General features: G+C 43.5%; 1 protein-coding gene across 4 annotated transcripts in view; it reads left to right on the top strand.

Annotated features, from left to right (window-relative positions):
- The window catches only part of CLIP1 (CAP-Gly domain containing linker protein 1), a 153,947-nt gene that overhangs the window by 99,614 nt on the left and 26,389 nt on the right, over positions 1 to 27,944 (top strand). For 3 of the 4 annotated variants that reach the window (XM_073021186.1, XM_073021185.1, XM_073021184.1), the window contains 3 exons: positions 5,321 to 5,437; positions 7,801 to 7,907; positions 14,435 to 14,555. In XM_073021186.1, coding sequence (XP_072877287.1) covers positions 5,321 to 5,437; positions 7,801 to 7,907; positions 14,435 to 14,555 — 345 coding nt within the window. Of the gene's footprint in view, positions 1 to 235; positions 2,504 to 5,320; positions 5,438 to 7,800; positions 7,908 to 14,434; positions 14,556 to 27,944 lie in introns of all 4 variants that reach the window. The other variant, XM_073021187.1, reaches the window with a different exon arrangement.

Here is a 27,944-nt window from a genome sequence, read left to right as displayed (position 1 = left end):
GTTTCAAAGATAAAATAAGCTAACAGATACAGAAGCACTTTGCAAAGCTACTTTTGACTTATCTTTTTATGGGCTCTGTTTAGTTTCTTTCCCTTGTTATTCAGATAGTTTCTATAAAGTTTATTGTAGAAATTGTAAAGGTTTTATCATTTAGGTTACATTAAGTTATTTGGGCTTGCATTTGTCTGCTTGATTTCATTTTTGTTTCCATTCTTTCCATCTTTTGTTTCTGTAGTCGCTAACTTATTTGTTAACATCAGCCAAAAAAGAAATTGAACTAATGTCAGAAGAGCTGAGGGGTCTGAAATCAGAGAAGCAGCTTCTTTCGCAGGAGGGAAATGATTTAAAGTTAGAAAACGGTTCACTTTTATCCAAGCTTGTAGAATTGGAGGCCAAAATAGCTTTACTTCAGGGAGACCAGCAGAAACTGTGGTCAGTGAATGAAACTCTTAATTTAGAAAAGGAGAAATTCTTAGAAGAAAAGCAAGATGCTGAAAAGCATTATGAGCAGGAACATCTCAATAAAGAAGTTTTGGCTGTTGAGAGAGAGAAATTGCTTAAAGAAATCAATGTTGCACAGGAAGAACTCTTGAAGATCAATGTGGAGAATGACTCTTTGCAAGCTTCCAAGGTGAGCATGCAGACGCTCATCGAAGAGCTGCAGCTCAGCAAAGATGCTTTGATTGCTAAGACTGAGAAGGACCAGGAAGAAAGAGATCACCTGGCGGACCAGATCAAGAAACTTATTACCGAAAACTTCATCTTGGCCAAAGATAAGGATGACATCATTCAGAAGCTGCAGAGCTCTTATGAGGAACTAGTCAAAGATCAGAAAGCTTTGGTACAGGACATTGAAGATCTCACAGCTGAGAAAAAGTCAGCTTTAGAGAAACTGTCCAATCTCGATAACACGTGCATAGCCTTAAAGGTGGAACGAGATAATGCTCTTCAGAACAACAGAGATCTGCAGTTAGAGACAGACATACTGCTGCACGATCAGGAAAAGCTGAATGCCAGCCTCCAGGCCGCTCTCCAGGTCAAACAGCTGCTCCACTCAGAAGCCAGTGGGCTCCGCGCACAGCTGGATGATGCCAGCAAGGCCCTGAGGAAGGCAGAGCTGGAGACCATGCAACTCCAGGCCACAAACACAAGCCTCACGAAGCTCTTGGAGGAAATTAAGGCCAGGCGGGCAGTCACAGACTCTGAGTGCATCCAGCTTCTGCATGAGAAAGAAACCTTGGCTGCCTCTGAGAGAAGGCTCTTGGCTGAGAAAGAAGAACTTTTAAGTGAAAATAGAATCATCACTGAAAAACTCCACAAATGCTCAGAAGAGGCTGCTCATACTGAGATGAGCCTGAATGAGAAGATCACTTACCTGACTTCCGAGAAGGAGATGGCTTCTCAGAAAATGACTAAACTTAAAAAGCATCAGGATAGTCTCTTGAAAGAAAAATCCGCACTGGAAACCCAAAATGGAGTTTTACTTGCAGAGAGAGAGAATTCCATCAAAGCCATAGGAGACCTCAAAAGGCAATGTGATCAAGAGTCTGCAAACAGAAGGATAATTGTGCAAGAGAATATGAAACTCCTCGGTAATATTGATGCTCTGAAGAAGGAGCTTCAAGAGAGAAAAAACGAAAACCAAGAACTAGTGGCCAGCAAGTGCGACCTCTCTTTGATGCTGAAAGAGGCTCAAAATGCCAAAAAGAATCTGGAAAAAGAACACACTCACATATTGCAAGCAAAGGAGAGTCTGGATGCTGAACTTAACACGTGTTGTTCCGAGAAGAACATTTTGCTGAGAGATAGCTTGAACCTGCAAGAAGAGTGTCAGAAATTAAGCGAGGAGATCCAGGAAATGCAGCAGTCCTTAATCCTGGAACAGGAAGCCAGAGCAAAGGAGAAAGAGTCATCCTTGTACGAAAACAATCAACTTAACGGGAGGATGGTGCTCCTGGAGCAGGAGGTGGAGGAGTTAAGAGTGTGTATCGAGGAGCTGCAGTCCGAGAAGTTTGTGCTACTTCAAGAGAAGACCAAATCGGAGCAAGAAGTGGCAGAGATAATTGAGGAGAAGGAACTGTTGACTGCAGAAGCAGCTCAACTTGCTGCCCATATAAAGACTCTGAAAAGTGATTTTGCTGCCTTGTCCACATCCAAGGGAGAACTGCAGGAACTGCACAGCTGCCTCACCAAGATTCTGGATGACCTTCAGCTGAACCATGAGGTGACCCTGGCCGAAAAAGCCCAGGTGATGCAAGACAACCAGAACCTCCTGGCTGAGAAGAGTGAAATGATGCTGGAAAAGGATGAGCTCCTGAAGGAGAAGGAAACGCTGGCAGAAAGCTACTTCATCCTTCAGAAAGAGATCAGCCAGTTGGCCAAAACCAACAGCCATATTTCAGCCAATCTCCTAGAATCTCAAAATGAAAACCGTACTTTGAGGAAAGACAAGAACAAGCTTACTCTTAAAATTAGAGAGCTCGAGACTCTTCAGTCATTTACGGTAAAGTGAGAGGGTCAAGTATTGAGCACCCAGACTGTTTACTAACACTGTGCACTAACTCAAGTGGTGTAGGTCATGTTTCTTCATTTCTGCTTATGGAAATCCACCTCATTAAGTCAGTTGCTTATATGTCTCAAGCTGTTTGTTACAGTCTGAAAGGGGGATTCTTTACGAAGTATCTCACTGTAGTAGTCTCTCCCCATTTGAAAAAAATTGCAAACTGTGAATAAAAAGGATTTATTTTTTAATTTAAGGAGAAACTTTGTGAAAAAGCTAACTGTGGTTTCTTAAAGGCTTAAGAGCAATAGTGAAATAAGGCCGGGCGCAGTGGCTCACGCCTGTAATCCCAGCACTTTGGGAGGCTGAGGTAGACAGATGGCTTCTGTCCAGGAGTTTGAGAGTAGCCTGGACAACATGGCAAAACCCTGTCTCTACAAAAAATGCAAAAATTAGCTGGGTGTAGTGACACATACCTATAGTCCCAGCTACTCAGGAGGCTGAGATGGGAGGATTGCTTGAGCCCAGGAGGCAGAAGTTGCAGGAAACCAAGATCATGCCATTGCACTCCAGTCTGGGTGACAGAGCAAGACCCCATCTTAAAAAAAAAAAAGCAGCCGGGCGTGGTGGCACACGGAGGCTGAGGCGGGTGGATCATCTGAGGTCAGGAGGTCAAGACCAGCCTAACCAACATGGTGAAACCCCGTCTTTACTAAAAATACAAAAATTCGCCAGGTGTGGTGGCGTGCACTTATAATCCCAGCTACTCAGGAGGCTGAGGCAGTAGAATCACTTGAATCCAGGAGATGGAGGTTGCAGTGAGCCGAGGTTACGCCATTGCACTCCAGCCTGGGCAACAAGAGTGAAAAAAATCTGTCTCAAGAAAAAAAAAAGCAATAAATTGGCGCATATTGAAATATAGGGTCTTCTGTTTGGCTTTTAACTCTTTCATTGTGTCTATCCATTTGGAGTTGGAAGATTCCATTAAAATCTTCATGGCTGATCATTGGATAGGGAAAATTGCAGAATTTTCATAAACTTTATTAGACCAATAAATTATAAACAAGTGCCTAAAAGAAATTTATTTATTTATTTATTTATTTATTTATTTTTTAAGACAGAGTCTCGCTGGGTGCAGTGGCTCATGCCTGTAATCCCAGCACTTTGGGAGGCTGTCGCAGGTGGATCACGAGATCAGATGAAGACTGTCCTGGCCAACGTGGTGAAACCCTGTCTCTACTAAAAATACAAAAATTAACAGGTGGTGGTGGTGTGGGCCTGTAGTTCTAGCTGCTCCGGAAGCTGAGGTGGGAGAATCACTAGAACCAGGGAGGCGGAGGTTGCAGTGAGCTGAGATTGCACCACTGTACTCCAGCCTGGTGACAGAGTGAGACTCCGTCTCAAAAAAAAAAAAAAAGAGAGAGAATCTTGCTCTGTCACCCAGGCTGGAGTACAGAGTACAGTGGTGTGACCTTGGCTCATTGCAACCTCTGCCTCCCGGGTTCACGCGATTCTCCTGCCTCACCCTCTTGAGTAGCTGGGACTACGGGTGCGTGCTGCCACACCTGGCCAAGCTTTGTATTTTTAGTAGGGACTGGGTTTCACCATATTGGCCAGGCTAGTCTCAAACTCCTGACCTTGTGATCCACCTGCTTTGGCCTCCCAAAGTGCTAGGATTACAGGCATGAGCCACCGTGTGTGGCCTGTTTATTTATTTATTTATTTAGAGGTGGGAATCTTGCTGTGTTGCCCAGGCCGCTCTCAACCTCCTGGGCTCAAGCAATCCTCCTGTCTCAGCCCCCTGAGTAGCTGGAACTATAGGCACATGCCACCATGCCTAGCTATATTTTCATTTATTTTTATATCTAACTTTTTTTTTTTTTTTGGAGATGGAGTCTGGCTGTGTTGCCAAGCTGGAGTGCAGTGGTGCAATCTCGGCTCACTGCAACCTCCACCTCGCAGGTTCACACCATTCTCCTGCCTCAGCCTCCCGAGTAGCTGGGGCTACAGGTGCCCGCCACCACGGCCAGCTAGTTTTTTGTATTTTTAATAGAGACGGGGTTTCACCATGTTGGTCAGGATGGTCTCATTCTCTTGACCTTGTGATCTGCCCGCCTCGGCCTCCCAAAGTGCTGAGACTACAGGCGTGTACCACCGCGCCCAGCCTATATCTCACTTTTTATAATTAATTTTGATAGCAGCTAAGAATTTGTCTCCATATGCATCTTTTTATTCACAGCCATGTTTTTATTCATTACCCACAACTTGCATTAAATACTTCTCATTAAACACTTGAGCCTCATGTTAGAAGTGCCCAAATAATTTTTATATTTATTTGAAAAATTCTCAGCCTAAATTTGAGTGACTTTAAAAGCCCCAGATTTGAAATAGCAAGGATAGTATTTTAAACTTATAATAAAAAATATGATTCCAAGAAATTCAGCTATATTAGGATGTTATTCATTGTTACCTCCGAATAGTCTCTCAAACTTAAGTCAGAATGAAGGGAGCATGCTTGCCAGTGTCATTTGGAACTTTCACTGGAAGATGTATGTTTAGAGGTTCTGAAAACATGCAAATTGCGTAACAATGGACATTGAAAAATGGCAGGAAAGAGTCTGCGTATTCTACTTTAGAGTAAAGACCTTTCCTGTCCTGGTCTGTCTGTTTCAGCACTGGATTGGTGACTGATTCACCCTCTCTGTGTGCCTCCCTTACCCACACAGACACTGAGTGCTGCCTGAACGGCACAGCCCGATCCTCACCTAACGGTGTTGGTGAGGGGTGTCCTCATTTCTCACAGTGTTTCCTTGTATTTAGGCTGCTCAAACAGCGGAAGATGCCATGCAGATAATGGAACAGATGACCAAAGAGAAGACTGAGACTCTGGCCTCCTTGGAGGACACCAAGCAAACAAATGCAAAACTACAGAATGAAGTAATCAGATTTAAATAGCTTTTTATACAAAGAACAGCTTACCAGCTTCGTGGAATGTTTGATCACTAACTCAGGATTGCTTATGTTTTTGAAGTGTGACCTTACACAGGTTTGAAATGCATTCCAGAGTCATGATAATCTTAAATAAAGTGTATCACTTCATTACTTATTAGGATCAACTTTACAAATTGAGGGAAAAACCCTAATAGTGTGGCTTTCTAAGATGACTATTTAGTGATAGCGCTAGTGAGAAGAGCTACTGATGGCCTGCTCTAGCTTTTGTATCCTTTATCTTACATCACACACATCGTTTTTTCTCTTCGCTTTCCCAACTTTGAGCCACTAAGTTGCATTCCTCAGTCCTGAGTCTGATGTAGGCCTTTTCTTGGCCCATTTCAGTACTGATTTCCTTTTGTGTCATCTTGAATGAGTCACTTTTGGAGCAGGGACAAATATGTGGCGTCAAGATATTTTGATTCTGTCCACAAGTAGCATTTGTCCTCCTCTTTGGATTTCCCTGCTCCCACCCTCCCAGCTCATACCAACCCTTTGTTTGGAAAGCTGTTATCTAAATCCTAAGCCGACTGACGCACCAAAATGGTTATGTGAAGTCCTGTGCAACTTCAGATGCTTTTTTCGTTGTTGTTGCTTGTTTTTTGTTTTGTTGTCATTGTTGTTGTTTTGAGACGGAGTCTTGCTCTTGTTGCCCAGGCTGGAGTGCAAAGGCACAATCTCGGCTCACTGCAGCCTCCGCCTCCTGCGTTCAAGTGATTCTTCTGCCTCAGCCTCCTGAGTAGCTGGGACTACAGGTGCCCACTACCATGCCTGGCTAATTTTTGTATTTTAAGCAGAGACGGGGTTTTGCCATGTTGGCCAGGCTGTTCTTGAACTCCACCTCGTGATCTTTGCCCGCCTTGGCCTCCCAAAGTGCTGGGATTACAGGTGGGAGCCACCACGCCCTGCCCAGATGCTTTTAAAAGTAATAGGCAGGTAAGACATTAAGGAAGGAAATCAAGGGGGAGGCGGTGGCCAAACTGAGGAGCCACTGTCAAGACTAGGCCTTCTCATTGTGGAGGTCAAGAATCAACTTCTCAAAGGAGATGAACATTTGGAGGTAATGATATGGTAAATAACAACAGTTCACGTAGAAGGAAGCACATTTATAGAACTGACAATCCTAAGAGAAGATGACTTAAGCTAAAAATATAAAAGCATTAAAAAATCGTAGCTGTTAATCAAAATTAAGAGCTGAAGTAAGTGAGAGGATTTTAGGGAATGTGTGTAACTTGCAGCAGTGGAACCAGGGGGAACTGTGTCGTTCTGTAACAGATCCCTTGGTGTCTTTGTTACAGCCAGAATTCAGGGTTGGATGAACCATGTTTTCAGACACATTGTGATACTTTATTTTTCTTGTTTTGTTAATCTGGAATGTTCAGTGTTAAAAGGAAGATGGTAGTTGTAAAACTAGCAAGACACTTTCTAGGACTCCTGACTGGTGGCATGGGGCATGGCAAAAGGAGCTAGCTCCCTCTTCTGCCTGTAGGAGACAACTTGTCAGGGCCCAGAAAGCCAGCATGGCCCCAGGAGCCACCTTGAGGAATGGAGGCCCACATTAGCTGCCATCCTTGGTGGTGGCTCCACACCTAGAGCTCCAGCCACCTGCCACAGCCTATGATCAGTCACATCCCCACTCATTGCAGTGACAGCTCTGGCTTTCCACCAAGGGCCAGACCCTCCGCTGGCTGCATCCCCGTGGGCCAATGATGGAGCCAAATGGGTGTAAGTGCCCTTCAGTCCCACAACGTGACTTTTTCCTCTTCAGGTTCAAGTTCAGATGGGTTACTAAATTTTTTTCCAATCTACAAATAATTTTGAGTTAAATAAATAATTTTTGTAATGAGGACTATGTAAATCTGGTACTGACACTGAACAATATCATATCCTAAATCACTAATCTCTGGGGAAAGAAAAGGGTTTCTTTTTCATTACAAAGAATAATCCTTGCTGATGTCATTGCTTTGCATTTTATTTCTTGTTTTTAATGAATCATATTTGAATAGCAAGTTCCGTGATAAGTGCTGAGAATTGTACACAACATGAAAGAAAACTTTACTTCTCTGTAGCAATTTAGTTTGACATTTTGGCCAGGTGTACAGGATATGTCAGACTAAATGTAAGGAGGAGGTTTGCAGTTTGTAATAGACTTGTCATCTGTAATCTCTTCACCCAGGAGACTTTTTTTTTTTTTTGCAAGTGACTAATTTCATCTGTCTTTTCAGTACACACTTTCATGAATAATTTGTTCATTCATGTCATTGGAAAATGAAATAATTTCATCAAGCTTTTTTCTCTTGGTCTTTAAGTTGGACACACTTAAAGAAAACAACTTGAAAAATGTGGAAGAGCTGAACAAATCAAAAGAACTCCTGACTGTGGAGAATCAAAAAATGGAAGAATTTAGGAAAGAAATGTAAGTTTCTCTCCTTTGAGAAAAAAATACGGAATTTATTTTAAATTGAAAATGTGAACACAATGCTAATTATTTTAAAAATATTTGAGAAGCACATAAACGTATGCCAACTCTATTGCATACCCTAGAAGTAACATCAGTAACCGCTGTTAAGTCAGAACCACTGCTGAGTTAAAGGATCAGAATGAAATGTGTACTGGCTGATGAGTTAAGCTGGGGATTCAGATGTGATTTTGGACTGGGTGTGGTGGCACGTGCCTGTTATCCCAACACTGGGAGGCTGAGGTGGGTGGATTACTTGAGCCCAGGAGTTTGAGACCAGCCTGGACAACACAGCGAAACCCTGTTTCTACAAAAAATATAAAAATTAGTTGGATATGGTGGTGCATGCCTATTTGCCAATTACTCGGGAGGCTGAGGTGGGAGGCTCGCTTGAGCCCGGCAGGTTGAGGCTGCAGTGAGCCGTAATCGTGCCACTGCACTCCAGCCTGGGTGACAGAGTGAGATCCTGTCTCAAAAAAAAGAAAAGAAGTGACTTGAAAGCCTTGAAAGTACAAGCAGAATGTTAACATTTGGTCTTGAACTTCTGACCTCAAGTGATCCTCCCACCTTAGCCTCCCGAAGTGCTGGGATTACAGGCGTGAGCACTGCACCTGGCCAGCCAATCTTAACATTTGGAAATGTCAGACCCTTTATTAGCAAGTCCCTCAAAACTCTTTTTATAGTAAAAAAAAAAAAAAAAGAGTAATCAAACCATCTGGCATGCAAATGAAATGACCAGCATTTTGGAAGACTTTAAAATTAAGATTTACACATCAGTTTGTTACGTGGTTTCAGGCAGACAGACTGTTCATACTTCCTTTGTTGATGCTAACTCAGTTCTTGCCTTTCAAGTTTGGCTAGTGTAGTTATTAGAGATTGGCATTTTCTGACATTTTAAAGGATGGTTACAGTGTAGATTTCATTTGATCTTCTGTTAACTACACTGTATCAACCGTATTAACCTAAAACCCTAAAGCTAATTCACCTGGTGAACATTTGAGTGTGTCTTTTTCTTTCATGGTAGGTACAGTTAAGGTAGGAAGCATAAGAGGGTGAGTATATATGGTCCCTGCCCTTCGAGGGTTTGTGTCTTTTATTTCCAATCCTAATACATAGATGAGATTCAAACAAAAACAAAAGCATCATTTCCAAACTGCTGTTTTAAGTCACCATCCTCAATACTATTTGTTGATTGAGCTTGGATTAAGCTAGCACATGTGTAGTTCTTCTGAGAGTTTTAAAATTTTCCTGGGAAGAATCTGATCTGAGCTGCTCCTGCGAGGAGATGTACAGCTTGTGATGTCAGCGATTTTCTTCCTCGGTCCTAGTTTAAATGGCGGGTCTCTAGATGATGGGATTATATTTAAACAGTTCCAACAATTTCACTTATGCAGATTTATAAATTTATAATTATGATTATGGTCATCAGGGGAGGCTTCAATTTCCTTGGCCTGCCAACATCAAATGACACAAATAGAAGATGGGTCACCATGGCAGGAAAAACAAAGTCATTTGTTGTAACGTGACAGTTCTATTCATTCAGGAAGCGGGGTGCAGGTACAGCTTAGGATTTCTTTTCTTGGTGACACGAGTCATTTTGCAAACCTGGAGGGCTTTGGGGCATCAGGTTGAATTCCTGCGATGTGTCCCACGGGCAGCTGGTAAGGGAGTGTGTGAACTGCCATGGGAGACTCCCTCTCCAGCCTCCGCTGCCATAATCCCACCATCGAACTCCCTGGGTCCTACTAGGTGATGGAGGGGCAGGGCCAAGTGGACCTGGCCAAGAGGGTTCGTGGGGTTGAGATAAAATTCCACTTTCCTGCAGTACTACGTACGAGTGCTTTGTTGTTTTTATTTGTTTGTTTGTTTGCTTCTCAGAGAGAGTCTCACTCTGTTCCCCAGACTGGAGTGTAGTGGTGTGATCTCTGCTCACCATGTCTGCCTCCTGGGTTCAAGCTATTTTCGTGCCTCAGCCTCCCAAGTAGCTGGGATTACAGGCGTGCGCCACCATGCCCGGCTAATTTTTTTGTACTTGTTTTTTTTTTTTTTTTGAGATGGAGTCTCACCCTTTAGCCCAGTCTAGAGTGCAGTGGTGCAATCTTGGCTCACTGCAACCTCTGCCTCCCGGGTTCAAGCGATTCTCCTGCCTCAGCCTCCTGAGTAGCTGGGATTACAGGTGCCTGTCACCATGCCCATCTACTTTTCCTATTTTTAGTAGAAACGGTTTCATCCTATTGGCCAGGCTGTACTCGAACGCCTGACCTTGTAATCTGCCCACCTCAGCCTCCCAAAGTGCTGGAATTATAGCCGTGATCCACTGCGCTTGGCCATTTTTTTGTATTTTTAGTAGAGATGGGGTTTCACCATGTTGGCCAGGCTGGTCTTGAACTTCTGGCCTCAAATGATCTGCCCGCCTTGACCTCCCAAAGTGCTGGGATTACAGGCGGGAGCCACTGCACCCGGCTCTTAGGAGTCTTTTGTTGTGATCATTACTAGTATTCCAGTGAGATCACTCTTTAATGTTCAGAGTCCTCACTGAATCCTGTCATGTCACCTACCCTCAGTGTGGCGCTGATTTCACCTTTATGAAGAAAAATAGTTTTTTGGTGGTGTTGTTTTTGTTTTTGTTTTTTTGAAATGAAGTTTTGCTCTTGTTGTCCAGGATGGAGTGCAGTGGCATGATCTTGGCTCACCGTAACTTCCGCCTCCTGGGTTCAAGTGATTCTCCTGCCTCCGTAGCTGGAATTACAGGCACGCACCACCATGCCCAGCTAATTTTGTATTTTTAGTAGAGACAGGGTTTCTCCATGTTGATCAGGCTGGTCTTGAACTACCAACCTCAGGTGATCCGCCCTCCTCGGCCTCCCAAAGTGCTGGGATTACAAGCATGAGCCACCGTGCCTGGCCGGGTGACATAAGTTGTTTTTGTGACCTCCTCCTTCGAATTATTCCATTGGCTAATAAAAGCTTAGCTGAGATCGTGGCTCCAGCTGCTGTCATGCTAGCCCCAGCCTGTGCTGAGCTGTTCCTGGTGCTGCACTCCCCAGACCTCTGATCCCTGAACACATTCGGGTAGGGAAGAACCGGATCCCAGGGCAGAAAGAGCCTGGGCTGCTTTGGATTTTCTACCTTTTTTCTGCCCCAAAAGACCTGAGGGAACCACATCTTCCTGTTAGTGACTTGGCACAATATGCCTGGGACTGTTAACGGGAGGGAGGAACGGTGGGAGACACGCTGGTAGCGTTCCATGGAAGCCAGCGCAGGAGGTATGGGGAGTAGGTTGAAAAAACCCCTGCCCCTGATGACCAGTGGCCCCCTGGTCCAGTTTCCAGGGCCTTCTGCTGTAAGAGGACTGTGTAATGGGAACAGTGCTTCTCAAAACAAAGCAGTCACTTGGCTCCTCCTTAGTCTTATTCCTCAGAGCTCAAAGCTGGAGAATGAGCAGCCACTTACTTCATCCGTGGTTTAATGTGTGTGGGGTTTTGCGTGTCCTCTGGAGCTTTTTTGGTGTTTCTCTTCACCTAATAGGACTGTGGTTACTGGAGGAAAAGGGGACCAATATAGACACAGGGTTTCTTTTTTTTTTTTCTTTTTTTGAGACAGGGTCTCACTCTGTTGCCCAAGCTAGAGGACAGTGGCAGCAGTCTCAGCTCACTGCAGCCTCCACCTCCCGGGTTCAATTCATCATGCCACTTCAGCCTCCCAAGTAGCTGGGATCACAGGCATGCACCACGCCCAGCTAATTTTTGTATTTTTAGTAGAGATGGGGTTTTGCCATGTTGGCGAGGCTGGTCTCGAACTCCTGGCCTCAAGTGATCCGCCTGCCTCAGCCTCCCAAAGTGCTGGGATTACAGGCTTGAGCCACTGTGCTCAACCACCACAGGGGTTCTAATAGAAACCACTCCCTCTGGAATATTGCCCTTGCCCCTGGAAACCAGCACTTGTAACAATGTTCTTTTCCTGTGTGCCACTTACAAGTCTGCTTTTAGGAAAGCTCTTGCTTGATTTCGGTTAGCCAGCTCCTATTTTCAGTTGTAAATCAACAATGAAACAGTTTCTTGTGTATAATTTTGGATCTTAGGGAAAAAAGGGTATAAGCAATCTAATTTTTGTCTTTACTCACCTGGCACAGTAGTAAATGTACAATACATTTAGCATGATAATAGATTTATGATGGATTCATAAGTAAAATGTTTGCATGTCAATATTAACAATGTTTGTCTTTAGTTTTAAACCTAGTCTTTTCTGTGTCAGGATATCTTGTCATGCAGAAAGAAAAGTAGCTTCTTTAAAAACCAGTAGAAATATTTTTGTAGCTATTTTGAGAATCATTCCTTGAGTATTTCCAGAATTTGGGTTATTGGAGCCTCTTTCCTCTATGAAATGGATTCACCCGCTACCCACTAAAGAAAAAACGAAGTGCTCTAGGTCTGAATCACGACTGAAGTCATCTGCCAACTGCAGCTCCTGTTCTTGTGGTTTTGCTGCGTACTGGCTTTATGATTTGGGGCAAATCGCAAATCTGTTTACTTCCCGGAGCTTCAATCTTCTCATTAAAACATAAATAACATTAGCTTCCTTGGGCTTTGAGGATTAAATGAGAAAATGGAAGCATTTTGTAAATTTTAAAACAATAATTTTGGCCGGGCGTGGTGGCTCACACTTGTAATCCCAGCACTTTGGGAGGCCGAGGTGGGTGGATCATGAGGTCAGGAGATCCAGACCATCCTGGCCAACATGATGAAACCCCGTCTCTACTAAAAATACAAAAATTGACTGGGCACGGTGGCACATGCCTGTAGTCCCAGTTACTCAGGAGGCTGAGGCAGGAGAATGGCGTGAACCCGGGAGGCAGAGCTTGCAGTGAGCTGAGATCGCGCCACTGCACTCCAGCCTGGTGACAGAGCAAGACTCCGTCTCAAAACAACAATAACAAAAAAAAAAACCAATAATTTTGTTTTTATAGGTCAATTCTTTAGGACACTTTGGCCACTTTTAGATTACTTCCTTGATGCATTGTTATAATTTTCCTTCCTGTAGGCTTGAGAGAGGAAGGAACAGGAGTATAAGCGTAGCACTTTGACAGGCCACACACATGCAGACACCGTGTAGCCACTCATAAAGGCAGTGACCACCTGGGAAATACGTTTGGCTTATGGTAATTTTACCATAAGGAAATCTGATTTGTCAAAGATTGATGGACTTTGGACAGATGAACTTTCGCTGTGATGTGTGTGTATGTGTATGTACATACATATATACATATATATAGAGATTCATATATATGAGTCTCTTTCGTGAGTGACTAGCTGAGGCTAAAATTCCTTCTCAGTTTATCTTCAATTGCTAAATAAACATCTCTGTAAAAAGCCTAATTTAGTGTGCTAAGAGAATTTTTGTGTAGATTTATTTCCCTAAGTCTTCCTGAGGTCATCTCAGTGTGCATATTATAGGTGGATGGAGAAATAAAAATTGAGAAAATCGAATGTGCCGAGAACTGCCACCCATTAGACAATTGAAGTTAAAAATAGATGCGTTCATGCATCAGCAGATGGATTCATACCCAGATGACTTGATTGAGAATTCAGCCATGTATGACAGCTTGCTAAACGGAGTTTAACCAACACAGATGTACTTAAAATTCACAATTCCATCAAAACCCTCTATAACATTAAAACTAAGATTTAGTGCTCAAATATTGTGCATATTCATGTATAAAGGATAATGTTTAGGATCTGTGTTTCGGATTATTTTAAGAACAAGAAGATGTTTAATAAATATACCTATCCGGTTCATTTTTTTATGCTGATATTCATGGTATAAGTTAGTAGTTTGTATTATATTTTTATTTGCTTCTTTCAATTATAAATTAGCATTGTGGAAAGACTACTATCAAAATAAAACACCTGTTATGTAATTAGGAAACTGTATTTCCTTTGGGCATTCCGCCTCTGGTTGTCCTAAAAATATACTCAGATTTACATCAGCACTCGACTCTGACAGATACACTGGTAAATGGGACCATTGGATTTGTATTTCTTCCAGAAAAAAAAAAAAATTATAGATCTGTGCAGTTAGAACAGAGTGCCTTGGCAGCAAATTAAATCACTTTATCAACGAAGTGGGTTTTAGTAAAATCATCTAACGGAAATATTCCTAAAGATAGGAGGGCTGTACTGACTATCTCATTTGTCATTTATTTTATAGCAAAATTCCTTTTTATGGGGTAAGTGGGTGGTGGGAGGGTGGCCATAGGGTTTATTAGGTTCTGAAAAATGTAATAGTTGTGGGTGGCAGTCCTCCTTTTGGGAGGTTGTGGCCATTTAGCCCCTTCTGCATGTAGATAATACTGTCTGCTGTTATTATAGATCCTATCAGGCACGTGACCCAGATATATTTTCTTCAGTGCTGTGAAGCTGGTTGTCTCCCACAGTTTCCTTGCCTGTCTTGTTTCTATGGTAACCCTGCACTCACTGTCCTTGCAGAGAAACCCTAAAGCAGGCAGCAGCTCAGAAGTCCCAGCAGCTTTCAGCATTGCAAGAAGAGAACGTTAAACTTGCTGAGGAGCTGGGGAGAAGCCGGGACGAAGTCACAAGTCATCAAAAGGTCAGTGTCCTTTGGCGAGGGGTTCCAGCTCTGCCATGCTGGGTGCTGCTGCTGTTGGCAGCATGCTCAGAGGCTACTCGGAGGTCTGCTCAGTGTGGTGGGGTCATTCCAAACGGAATTCCAAGTTACCTGTGCTATGTGTCTCGTTTTCAAACGTGCTGCTGTAGGATTTAGGGTAGGAGAGATTTGAGAGATCCTTTAAAAAACACACAAAACACTGGAACTTGCAAGCAAGTAGAAAATACGATCTTTATTAGACAATCTTGTAGCTCAACATTTAAATGGAAGGGGACAGTATCTTCTCCCTACTACTACTTGGATTACAAAATTATTTTTCCCTTAAGATTTTTTTTCACTTTCATCAAAATTGATTTTGAAGAAACAGATTCCAAGAATATAGATTTGGTGTGAGTGTTGGCAGCTGATTTTAAATAGAACTCTGCTTTTGTTTAAATTAAAAAGCATGCTTAAGCCTTTTCTAATGGAACTGTGCATACATGTGCACTTGTATGCATTGGTAAATATAGAATATATGTTACAACTGGCATGAACTATAAGCAAACCACAACCTATTTGCTTCTATATTTAAATTTCAGAGGTTTCTTTTAGAGAAGTTGATTAAACATGGCAACAAAACTGATTTTAAAGGAAGCTGTATTCTGCCTTTTATTCTTCTCTAACAGTTGAATCAAAGTGCTGAATTGTAAGTCACATCTGACTTCGGAGCAGCAGCTTAAAATTACATTTTTAGGAGACTTTTGCTGTGTAGTCATTCATTGTTGCTTTATACTCCAAGGGGAAAATTTTTTTCCCCCCATTGTATGTTCCAAACATTAATTCTTACTTGGGATTAGGATTAGTTTGGGGTAATTGTACTGAGTACCCATTGACATGGTGCAATTCGTGGTGAAAGCACTTTTTGGAGAGTTAATTTTAGACTTTAAAATCTTCGTTGTTGCTCTCCACAATTTTCTTATTTTGTGAAGGAAATGCCACGTCTCTCCAGACTCCGAGATGATGATGATGCTGTTGTTGATAGTAGCTAACAGTTTTGGGCTCTTGCTATGTGACAGGCACAAATAAGTGCTAGGTATCATCGCAGTCCCTGCCACAATTCTAAGCGATAGCACTATTATTATCCCTATTTGTAAAAGGGGAAATGGAAGCACAAAGATGATAGTAATTCGTTCAGCATCATTTGGCGACTAGTGTCAAGAGATGTCATCTTCTGATGGGGGCCAAGGAAAGAATCAGTGTGTTGACTTAACTAGGGTCACTGCACTCTCCTTTGATGAGTTTGTGAGAAACTGGAGTTCATGAAGAATGGAAGCCCATTAACCAGCAGGGGTTCTTTTTTCCTGGCACAAGCTAAAACACCTACAGCATTTGGCATCTCCAGCATCAGTGTGTCCACAGGGACTTGGAAGGAGAAAGATGTTGGCTAAGTGCTGAGTCTATTGCCATCTCCTATCATTTCATTGAACACCTCTGGTAGAGAGAGTGGGTTCCATAAATAGGAGGAACACACAGAGATCATCCTCTTATCTTAATGCTGTGGCCCTTGACTGGACTGATGATTACAGTTCTTGTCTCTGTCACTCAGAACCAGAAGGAATTCAGGAGACATCATGCTTCCTTGTTTAGAATTTCCCACAGTTTCTTTGCCTGTCTTGGGCTCCTCTCCATCCTAGCAGCTCTGTTCTCTTTTGCAGTAAAGATTTCAATTAGCTTCCTACTGAAAAGGTTTTGTGACTAAAAAATGTAAAAATCAGGTACTTTGCAGAGTGTTAGAAAATAATGCCTACAGGAACGGCCAACAAGTGACTTCCTTTTAAAGAATGGGATGGATTCTTATGCCAGTGGTAGTTTCCTGTATGTAACTCAGAAGGAGAAATAATGTGTGTGTGAACTAAAATGTGATAGGCTTTCATGATGGAGATTGTGAAAAATATTGATTACCAAGAAAGATTACAGATCATTCTTTCCATGGTGTATATATTTCAAAAGAGTGGAGTGAGCCACCCGTTTAAAGTAACTTAGAAGCAACCTTAGTTTAATGAAGACCGATTAATTCATTCGGCTCTGTTACTCTCTTATTGTATCATCTCCAAGAATTCTATAAAATTTCACTTAGTTGCTTTCTATAGTTAAGTCAAACTATTGATCAACTGTGTTTGAAATGTATTACACAGCTACAGTATTTGGCAGAAATGCCATTTAAAAAAAATAATTTTAGTTGTAGTACTACAGAAAAATTTGCTTTTTCATTCTAAAATCAAGACAGCGGCGACTAGATTGACTTGGGAAAGGTAAATACTGACCCACCACCTAGGTTCTTTCCTGATTCCTTTATTTAGAAGCATCATAATTTGTTGAACTGAGCTGATTGCTTTACCATTATTTCATGGAATCATCACAACCTACCTCAGAGATAGTAGGATTATTTTTAGACAGGAAACAGGCTCAAAAGTGAACTAACGGCTGGGCGTGGTGGCTCACGCCTGTAATCTCAGCATTGTGGGAGGCTGAGGCGGGTGGATCATGAGATCAGGAGTCGAGACCAGCCTGGCCAAGATGGTGAAACCCTATCTCTACTAAAAATACAAAAATTTAACCAGGCATGGTGGCGGGTGCCTGTAATCCCAGCTACTCGGGATATTGAGGCAGATAATTGCTTGAATACAGCCTGGGCGACAGAGTGAGACTCCATCTCCAAAAAAAAAAAAAAGTGAACTAACTTACCAAGGAGACACGGATAGGCAGTGGAGGAGCCGAGATTCGAAATCATGTCTGCCTAACTTGAAAGCCTGTTTGTCCAGCTGCTGTTCTATTGTGAGAATAAAACTTTTTTCTGCTTACTTCATGATTATTGTTGTTGAAGGTTTTAAAAAGCTGTGAGCTAGAAATGGGGTAGGTGGGTCAAACAGTGCTCTAAAAATGGACTCTGAACCCTACTGGTACTTTTTTTTTTCTACCTCAAGTGTTTATTTTGCTTAGAAAACCCAGTGCATCCCAGAATCTTGCCATTCACAGGTCTGCTTTTGCATCTTTTCTTTTTTTTTTTTTCTTTTTCTTTTTTTTTTTTTTTTCGAGACGGAGTCTCGCTCTGTTGCCTAGGCTGGAGTGCAGTGGCCGGATCTCGGCTCACTGCAAGCTCCGCCTCCCGGGTTTACGCCATTCTCCTGCCTCAGCCTCCCGAGTAGCTGGGACTACAGGCGCCCGCCACCTGGCCCGGCTAGCCTTTTGTATTTTTCAGTAAAGAAGGGGTTTCACCGTGTTAGCCAGGACGGTCTCGATCTCCTGACCTCTTGATCCACCCGTCTCGGCCTCCCAAAGTGCTGTGATTACAGGCTTGAGCCACCCGCGCCTGGCCGCTTTTGCATCTTTTCTTGTCTCCTTTCCCACTTGGTGAGCGTGTCCTCATTGTTAAAGGCACATCTTGAAGGTCCTCGCGTCTGATCTTAAGCAGAGCAAGCTGCTGCCCCTCTGTGGTTAGGTGTGGGCTCTGCAGTGCCCTGACCCTTAGAACCCAGCATTGTGGTCAGCATTGTGTACTTCTGCTTCTCCTGCTTCTCCCACAGACTGTGAGAAAGTAGGAATCGTATAGTACCACCTGTAGGTTTGAATGAATGCATGGGTGTTTGGTGAGTAACTTGTTTTTAGCTAGGGCCCAGTTTCTGTTTTACAGAAGAAGACAGACTTTGTGACTGCTCTTTCCACTTTTTTAGATGATTCCTTTTACCTCCAGTTTCATAGCTGTATTAGTCAGGGTTCTCCAGAGGGACAGAACTAATAGGATAGATATATATGAAGGGGAGTTGATTAAGGACTATTAACTCACACAATCACAAGGTCCCACAAGAGGCCATCTGCAAGCTGAGGACCAAGGAAGCCCAAAGCTGAAGAACTTGAAGTCCAAATGTTCTAGGGTAGGAAGCTCCAGCATGGGAGAAAAATGTAGGCTGGGAGGCTAAGTCAGTCTAGTCTTTTCACATTCTGCCTGCTTTTTTTTTTTTTTTTTTTAAAGATGGAGTCTCACTCTGTAGTCCAAGCTGGAGAGCAGTGGCTCAATCCTGGCTCACTGCAACCTCTGCCCTCTGGGCTCAAGCGATTCTCATGCCTTAGCCTCCCTAGTAGCACCTCCCTAGTAGCTGGGACTACAGGCGCATGCCACCAGGCCTGGTTAATTTTTTGTATTTTATTAGAGACTGGGTTTCATCATGTTGCCCAGGGTGATCTTGAACTCCTGAGCTCAGGCAATCTGCCCGCCTCAGCCTCCCAAAGTGCTGGGATTACAGGCATGAGCCACTGTTCCCAGCCATCTGACTGCTTTTTATTCTGGTCAAGCTGGCAGCTGATTAGATCGTACCCACCTAGATTAAGGGTGGGCCTGCCTTTCTCAGCCCACTGACTCAAACGTTAAATCTCCTTTGGCAACACCCTCACAGACATGCCCAGGATCAATACTTTTTATCCTCAATCCAATCGAGTTGACACTCAGTATTAACCATCGCAGTAGCTTTTGTTGCAGAGTTGTGGTCGCCAAAAGCCTGATCACCAACTTAGTGGGGCATTTGCTCTCTGCGTGGCTGATAGAAGCATACGGTGTAAATTCAGGCAGGGTCGTATGGTTTAAGATTAATGGAAACCATACAGAGCATTCGTTTCTTTTTTTAAGAGACGGAGTCTTATTTTGTCACCTGGGCTGGAGAGCAGTGGTGCTATCGTAGCTCACTGCAGCCTCAATCTCCTGGGCTCGAGGGATCCTTCGGCCTCAGACTCCCCAGTAGCTGGGACCACAGGTATAGTCTAGCCTCTATTTTCTTTTCATAGGGAATTCTAAAAATAATGTTAGTTCTTCTATAGAAATAGTCACCTTAGGTAGTCACTTTTGATATGTCTGATTTATCATTTCCAACCTCACATGTGTTCCACCTTGTAAAGATAGCAAATACAGTGAGCTGTCACTATGGGAACAGAGCTGATTCTCCCCCTGGCTATTTGTAGAATGAGGTTACAGTTTGCTTATGGAAACTGGACAGGGATTAAATGACACAATACCTGTTTTTCATGAACAGTTTTTCCTGACAGAGGTTACAGCAGATGTGTTATACAAAAAAAATGAGGTTAGCATCTAAATTGATCGTGAAATCACCTGCCATTTAATAAATGAGCCTCAATTCCCAGACATGAATGCTTAGAAAGGGAAAGCTATTTTTAGCTTATTGTGTATTAGTTTGGAAAAATGGTGGTTATCAGCCATCATAATTTTAATCTGGGCTCAGGGACTTCTGGGCAACTAGGGCTGATTGAAGCTGGATCACAGACTCTCTCTCCCTTCAGTACCCAATGCTATGAACACAGTTTTTCTGTATTAAAATGTGTGTCCAAAAGAAGCCAACAGAGCCAGTCAACTTGATGCTGTAAACTTTTAAATTGGCACTCAAGTCTGGGCGCGGAGGCTCACGCCTGTAATCCCAGCCCTTTCGGAGGCTGAGGCAGGCAGATCACCTGAGGTCAAGAGTTTGACACCAGCTGAGAAACATGGTGAAGCCCCGTCTCTAATAAAACAACACAAAAATGAGCCGGGCATGGTGGTGCACGCCTGTAGTTCTGGCTACTCGGGAGACTGAGGCAGGAGAATCACTTGAACCCAGGAGGCAGAGGTTGCAGTGAGCCGAGATTGCGCCACTGGACTCCAACATGAGCGACAGAGTGAGACTCCGTCTCAAAAAATTAAAGGTAAATTGACAACCAAGAAAGGAAACAAAATTGTGGTTTGACTCTGACACTTTGTCCCCAGTGTTAAGTGGAAAGGATGGTGAACAGCAAAATCCTAAAAATTTTTACTCGAATTCTCCCCATCCCTGTGCCCAGTCTAGTTTGGAAAAAATTAGACTGAAGAGGTGAGTAGACAGCCTGGGAAAAGTAAAGGAAAAGTTTCTGAGGCTCGATGCCCCTTTGCACCACCACAGGATTTTACCAACAGTGGGAAAAACTGCCCGTGGTCATTTTCTGTAGCTAGTCCAGCCAACAAACTGCGGCTGACAGGCACAAGGCACTGTGGGTATTTTTCCCAAGTGATAATAAGTCCGCAGTAGGCAGTCTGGGGTGGGTACCCCCTCAGGCACGTCTGCACGGAGCTGGCTCTTCCTTCCTGCTTGCAGCTCTGCTAGGTGTGTAGTTCTTGTCCGTCTGATCCCCGGTCCGCTATTGTACCTGAAGCATCACAGAGCTTTCTGGAAGGAAGCAACGGGAGGACAAGGCAGGGAAGCACAAGGGGCTTCTCACATGGCTCTGTCTTCTAATTTGGGGAAGAAAGTTCATATTTCTGTGATTGTATCACATAACCACCTCCAATCACAGGAGAGGCTGGGTTCCAGTCTCTAGGAAGGGAAGGCAGCAGAAGCAGTAGGAGCACTGTGGAAACAGCCCACTGGGGATACGTGTCCCAAGGCTGAGGATGTTCTCCTGTGGGAATGGAATTACGTGTGTTCAGGTAGAGTGAGTGATGTGCACAGAACACTGAAGAAAAAATCTCAGGAAAGAGATCGCCAGCAGACTCTATTGTAGCCTCAACTATCCCAACCTTGACTGTATCCAGAAGCCTCTGGCTACAGAAATGTGTCAGTTGTAGTGCTTACCTTTTAGCTGTAGAGGGGTTAAAGATAAAGGCCTCAGATAAGGTAGGAAGGGTGTTGGGGGAAACTCTCAGTATATGTGAGCAAAGGCAAGGTCTAGGTAGAGCCATCCAGAATAAGATGAAGAAGTGTATACATTCTGCACCCTAAGAGGGAACGGGAAAGAAGGGAACATCGAGAGCCAGAGAGACACAGGAATTCAGGCCAAGAGAAGCTGTTACCCAGGGAAAATAGTGCTTTGTGTTATGTAAAACTCAAGTTATTTGAATAAAACAACTGTTCAAAGAGAAGATGATAAAATGACACAAGTTTAACAGGGAGATTGAAGAATTAAGGAAACAAATTGAAGACCAAACCACACCAGATCAAGACTACTAAATAAATCATAAACTGCAGCCTTATAAATGTTTCTTAAAATATAAAGGGAAGGGCTGGGTGCAGTGGCTCACACCTGTAATCCCAGCAATTTGGGAGGCCAAGGCAGGAGACTGTTTGAGCCCAGGAGTTCAAGACAAGCCTGGGCAACATAGCAAGACTCTGTCTCAAAAATGTATCTATATTTAGGCCGGGCATAGTGGCTCAAGCCTGTAATTCAAGCACTTTGTGAGGCCGAGGTGGGCGGATCACTTGAGGTCAGGAGTTTGAAACCAGCCTGGCTAACATGGTGAAACCCTGTCTCTAAAAAATAAAAAAGTTAGCCAGGTGTGGTGGCGGGCGCCTATAATCCCAGCTACTTGGATACTGACACAGGAGAATAGCTTGAACCCGGGAGGTGGAGGTTGCAGTGAGCCGAGACCACACCATTGTGCTCCAGCATGGCGGGGACAGAGCAAGACTCCGTCTCAAAAAATGTGTGTGTGTGTGTGTGTGTGTGTGTGTGTGTGTGTGTGTGTTTAAAGTATTAGGAGATATGGGCCGGGCGCGGTGGCTCAAGCCTGTAATCCCAGCACTTTGGGAGGCCGAGACGGGTGGATCACGAGGTCAGGAGATCGAGACCATCCTGGCTAACACGGTGAAACCCCGTCTCTACTAAAAAATACAAAAAACTAGCCGGGCGAGGTGGCGGGCGCCTGTAGTCCCAGCTACTCGGGAGGCTGAGGCAGGAGAATGGCGTGAACCCGGGAGGCGGAGCTTGCAGTGAGCCGAGATCCGGTCACTGCACTCCAGCCCGGGCAACAGAGCAAGACTCCGTCTCAAAAAAAAAAAAAAAAAAAAAAGTATTAGGAGATATGATAAGGACATTTCCCCAAGTAAAAGAAGAACTGAATCCACAAACAGAAAAGAGAGTGGGTTGTATGGAAACCCAGTAAGGGGACCCACTGGGAAAAATTGATCCACAATAATAGATACCCCCCAAAAATACCCTGGTGATTATTGAAATTCAACCATATAAAAATAATTCTAGCCTGGGTGGGGTGGCTCACGCCTATAATCCCAGCACTTTGGGAGACCGAGGCAGGCAGATCACCTGAAATCAGGAGTTCAAGACAAGCCTCACCAACATGAAGAAATCCCTTCTCTACTAAAAATCCAAAAAAAAAGAAAAATAGCCAAGCGTGGTGGTACATGCCTGTAATCCCAGCTACTTGGGAGGCTGAGGCAGGAGAATTGCCTGAACCCAGGAGGTGGAGGTTGTGGTGAACTGAGATCACGCTATTACACTTCAGCCTGGGCAACAAGAGCAAAACTGTCTCAAAAAAAAAAAAAAAAATTCTAAGTGCCCAGGCAGAAAAATCAAATTTTTTATAAAAACTTGAAAAACCAACCCAACTGCAGGTACATTCAGTGCAAGAAAACTCTGCTGCACTGCATCCAGAGTTCTGAGGGACAGGAAGTATGGCCAAGAGCATCATCTCCAGACAATGACTCTTCAGGTGAGACGGCAGGCACATGTTTTCATACATGAAAGGACTTAAAAGCTGTGGTGTTTGTGAGTCCTTCTGAAAAGGAGCCACTTGATGATAAATTTGAGCCAAGCAAGACATGAATCAAAGTAAAGGCCTTAGCAAAAGAGAAGCGGACACAAGGACTGCTCATGAGCATTAAATCCAAGTAAACAGAGAGCTAAGCACACAGCTGTGCGGTTTATGGGCACACCCTAATGTTGTGGGGTTCTTTGTTATTTTGAGACAGAGTCTCATTCTGTCACCCAGGCTGGAGTGCAGTGCTGCAATCTCGGCTCACTGCAACCTCCGCCTCCTGGGTTCAAGCGATTCTCCTGCCTCTGCCTCCAGAGTACCTGGAAATGCAGGTGCGCGCCACCACACCCAGCTAATTTTTGTATTTTTAGTAGAGATGGGGTTTCGCCGTATTGGCCAGGCTGGTCTCAAACTCCTGACCTCAAGTGATCCACTCGCCTCGGCCCCCAAAGCACTGGGATTATAGGCATGAGCCACCACGCCTGACCCAGACTAATGTTTTAAATATTTTATTTGGAGATTATTTCAAACTTTGTGAAAAGTTATAAGAATAGAACAAATGATGCTTATATATTCTATTATTTTTACATAAACATAGTGCAGTCATCAAATTCAGGAAGTTTAACCTCAATACAACACTATTACCTAATGTACAGACCCTGTTCCTGTTCAGGCAGTTGTCCCAGTAATGTCCTTTACAGCATTATTTTTTAAATTCAGAATCCAGTCCAAGATCATGCATTCTTTTCACTGAGTTGTCGCGTCTCTTTAGTCATCTTTAATCTGGAACGATTCCTCTGTTTTTGTCTTCCATGACATTGACATTTTTTATGAGAACAGGCCAGTTAAGCTGCATAAAGTCTCTCATTTTGAGTTTGTGTGATGCTTCTTCCTGATGATATTCAGGTTATGCATTTTTAGTGGAAAGACTATGTAAGTGATACTGTGTCCTGCCAGGAGGCACGTGATATTTCTTTGTCCCATTATTGGTGATGTGAATTTGATCACTTGGTGAATGCAAGTTTAAAACATTTGCAAGGTAAAAAGAAAAAGGAAAAACAGTAGAAAAAAATAGAGAATGTGACTAACAAAATTTGAGGGGTACGACTGAAAGAAGTGTACAAATTTCCTCATCTTTTATATCACAGAAATGTTCAATATGGCTTAAAATTAAAATTAAGGTCGGGCAGCTACTTGGGAGGCTGAGACAGGAAAATGACTTGAACCTGGGAGGCGGAGGTTGCAGTGAACTGAGATTGCGCCACTGCGCTCCAGCCTGGGTGACAGAGTGAGGCCCTGACTCAAAACAAAAAGAGAATTAATTTATACCTAAGAAAATTGCATCAACCTCTTACATTTTAAGAACATATTTTACTTAAATTTTACAAAATGAATGTGTAGTATGAACCTATTGGGATGTCTTAGAATCATGTATATCTTGTGATAAATAACATTTTTTTGCTCTCAACCAATTTATTTTACTTCCATTTATTCTCTCTCCTGTTAAAGTAAAACTGAATTTGCTTTTTCCCCCTCTCTGTCCTTCTCATTGTATATATACATGGAGATGTTTGGCATGTCATTCAGCTAGTGTTATGTTTTTTCTTTTACTTTCTTTAGTTTTCGACAGTGTCTTGCTCTGCCGTCCAGGCTGGAGTACAGTGACATAATCACAGCTCACTGCAGTCTCGAGTGCCCTGGCTCAAGCCATCCTTCAGCCTCAGCCTCCCGGGTAGTTGGGAACACAGGCACATACCACCATGCCTGGCTAATTTTTAAGGTTTGGTTGTTTGATTTTGGTAGAGACAAGGTCTTGCTGTGATGCCCAGGCTGATCTCAAACTCTTGGAGTCAAACGATCCTCTGGCCTTGGACTCCCAAAGTGCTGGGATTATAGGCATGAGCTATCACACCCAGCCTAGTTGTAGTTATTTCTAAGTGGAAGAATTGGGGAAATATATTTCCTTCTTCTTTCTGTCTTTCATTTTTTTTTTCTTTTTTTTTTTTTTTTTTTGAGACTGAGTCTTGCACTGTCTCCTGGGCTGGAGTACAATGGTGTGATCTCAACTCACTGCAACCTCCACCTCCCGGGTTCAAGCGAGTCTCCTGCCTCAGCCTCCTGAGTAGCTGGGATTACAGGCACCCACCACCATGCCCAGCTAATTTTTTGTATTTTTAGTAGAGATGGGGTTTCACTGTGTTGGCCAGACTGGTCTTGAACTCCTGACCTTGTGATCCACCCACCTCGGCCTCCCAAAGTGCTGGGATTACAGGCCTGAGCCACAACACCCAGCTGTCTTTTTTAAAATATTGCTGAATGTATTCTTTTAAAAAAATAGCATGTATCATTTTAACAATAATTATTATTTTAAAAAATAATAATTATATCCGCAACTTAGGGAGTCACTAAAGCCAAATGTCTGATTTGTTTAGATTCTGTGGGAATCATCCTTTCACCCAATCACATGCATTCAAGCATTATTACGTTTAGGAAATGGTCCAAGTGTTATGTTCAGTTACTGAAAGTCTTTTTACAGTCTGTGTATTCTCTTTCGTATCTTTTAAGTTTCTTGCTTGAGACGTTCCTCTAGACTTGGGAGTCTTCTTAACCTCTCTGACTTTTGAGGGGTTTTGTAGAAAGCCATGCCTGGCACTGAGAAGTTATCCATTCTGGAAATGACTGCCAGAGTCTAGGCCAAAGGGTGTAGCTCTTTTCCACTCTGCCTCTGCATAGTTAAGGGTGTTTGCATCTGAACAGAAGATGCACTTCAGCTGCACTAAAGATACTAGCAGTATTAAGGGAAGAGTAGCTGTTGTCTTTTCAGCACCCAGGAGTAAAAAGTAAAGATTAAGGTGACATGTGCACTCTCTGTGAAGAACTACTTGTATGTATTGGCTTCAGGCAGTCATGATATTCCCGCCCTGTAGCCACACCATCGATATCATTCTTCTTTTTTTTTTTTTGAGATGGACTCTCACCCTGTTGCCAGGCTGGAGTGCAGTGACGCGATCACAGCTCATTGCAACTTCCGCCTCCTGGGTTCAAGCGATTCTCCTGCCTCAGCCTCCCTAGTAGCTGGGACTACTGGCATGTGTCACCACACAGCTAATTTTGTATTTAGTATAAAAAGTAGAGACAGGGTTTTGCCATGTTGACCAGGCTGGTCTTGAACTCCTGACTTCAAGTGATTCACCTGGCTCATCCAAAGTGCTGGGATTACAGGCGTGCGCCACCGCTCAGCCCCAATGTCATTCTTTGATAAGGACAATGATACCTATGTGAATGTATTTGAACATGTAATTTTTTTTTTTTTTTTTTTTTTTTTTTTTTTTTTTTTTTTTGAGACAGAGGCTTGCTCTGTCACCCAGGCTGGAGTGCAATGGCGTAATCTCAGCTTACCGCAACCTCTGCCTCCTGGGTTCAAGCAATTCTTCTGCCTCAGGCTCCCTAGTAACTGGTACTACAGGCACCTGCCACCACGCCCAGCTAATTTTTTTTTTATTTTTAGTGGAGATGGAGTTTGGCCACGTTGGCCAGGCTGGTTTTGAACTCGACCTCAGGTGATCCACCCACCTCGGCCTCCCAAAATGCTGCGATTACGGGCGTGAGCCACCATGCCCAGCCTGAAGATGTAAATATTCTTACATAATTCATGTACATATTCATGTAAACTTAAACCAGTCCTGAGGCATGTGGTCTTTCCTGCATAATATAGAACTTTAGTTGGTAGCATAATGCGCACTGCTGTGGGTTGAGTTCCCTGGGAAACAGGCCGAGGGAGAGTTTAGTGTGATGATACTGAAGTATGCTCTCGGGGCAGCTCCTATGGAGAGGAGGAGAAAGAGACAGGATTAGGCAGTGGGAGAAACTGAGCCGTGATGCAGGCCCAGCAACAGCCTTGACCAATGCCATGGCGAGCTCTGGAGCTGGAGTGGCCTGCAGATTTGTCCCAAACTGGACTGAGATGGCCAGTCTTTCTGTAATCCCACATGGATCAGTCACTGGTTGTGGTCCTTCCTGGGAAGGCGACATGACCCTGCTGGAAGTGGCTCCATAGTTGTGGTGATGCCTGATGGGGCCACCAGCTAAGCTGTCCCAGAAGCTGAGCAAAAGGCGAATCTACGCAGCCGATCTCTGTGTCCGCCCCACTCCTTTCTTCTCTGAAAGGGCTTTGCCATACAAAAATGACTGCGTCTTCCTCTTCCGTTTTCCCTGTTACCTTCTCCACTTCCAGGAGCAGAAGTCTGTGTGTGGGAGGCGAGACTAGAATTTCTCAGACACAGGGAATGGGTTTTGTGCTGTCAAGGTAGAGCTGCTATTTTGGGCCTCAGAACACTTGCTTGGTTCGAGAAGAGACTAAAATAGCCCAAATGTGAACACCTCACTTGAGCAGAAAGTTCTTCATTCGGTGAGAATCCTGGCTTCTGAGTGCCACTACTAACTATACCCATTGAGAGCACCAGCTTACTGACTATGACACATTCGTTCATGCAGTACATAGTTATTGAGTGCCTACTGTGTGCCCGTCAGTGTTCCAAATATAGAGGAGATCACAGTACACAAAACAGAAAGGTGCTTCTCGTCTCTGGAGATTTGTATTCAAGTGGTTTTACTGAGCCGACAAAGCAGAAGTTGTATATATTATGACTAGGGACTTCTACATGACCTTCATTTCACCTGAGCTGCTATTTTTCTTAGCGTAGCTGACAGACATAAAACAAAGTACCCACCATGTTTATTTACAAAATAGGGTTATGCAAAGATGAGCTCTTGGAGATTTTCCGGTCCAGCGTTCCCCAAACTATGATTATTTGGGCATCACTTTCACT

This window comes from Chlorocebus sabaeus, chromosome 11 (genome assembly GCF_047675955.1).
Source record: "Chlorocebus sabaeus isolate Y175 chromosome 11, mChlSab1.0.hap1, whole genome shotgun sequence".
In the NCBI taxonomy this organism is placed as follows: domain Eukaryota; kingdom Metazoa; phylum Chordata; class Mammalia; order Primates; family Cercopithecidae; genus Chlorocebus; species Chlorocebus sabaeus.
Note: the sequence above shows the minus strand (reverse complement) of the source record. Positions and strands in the feature narration are given on the sequence as shown.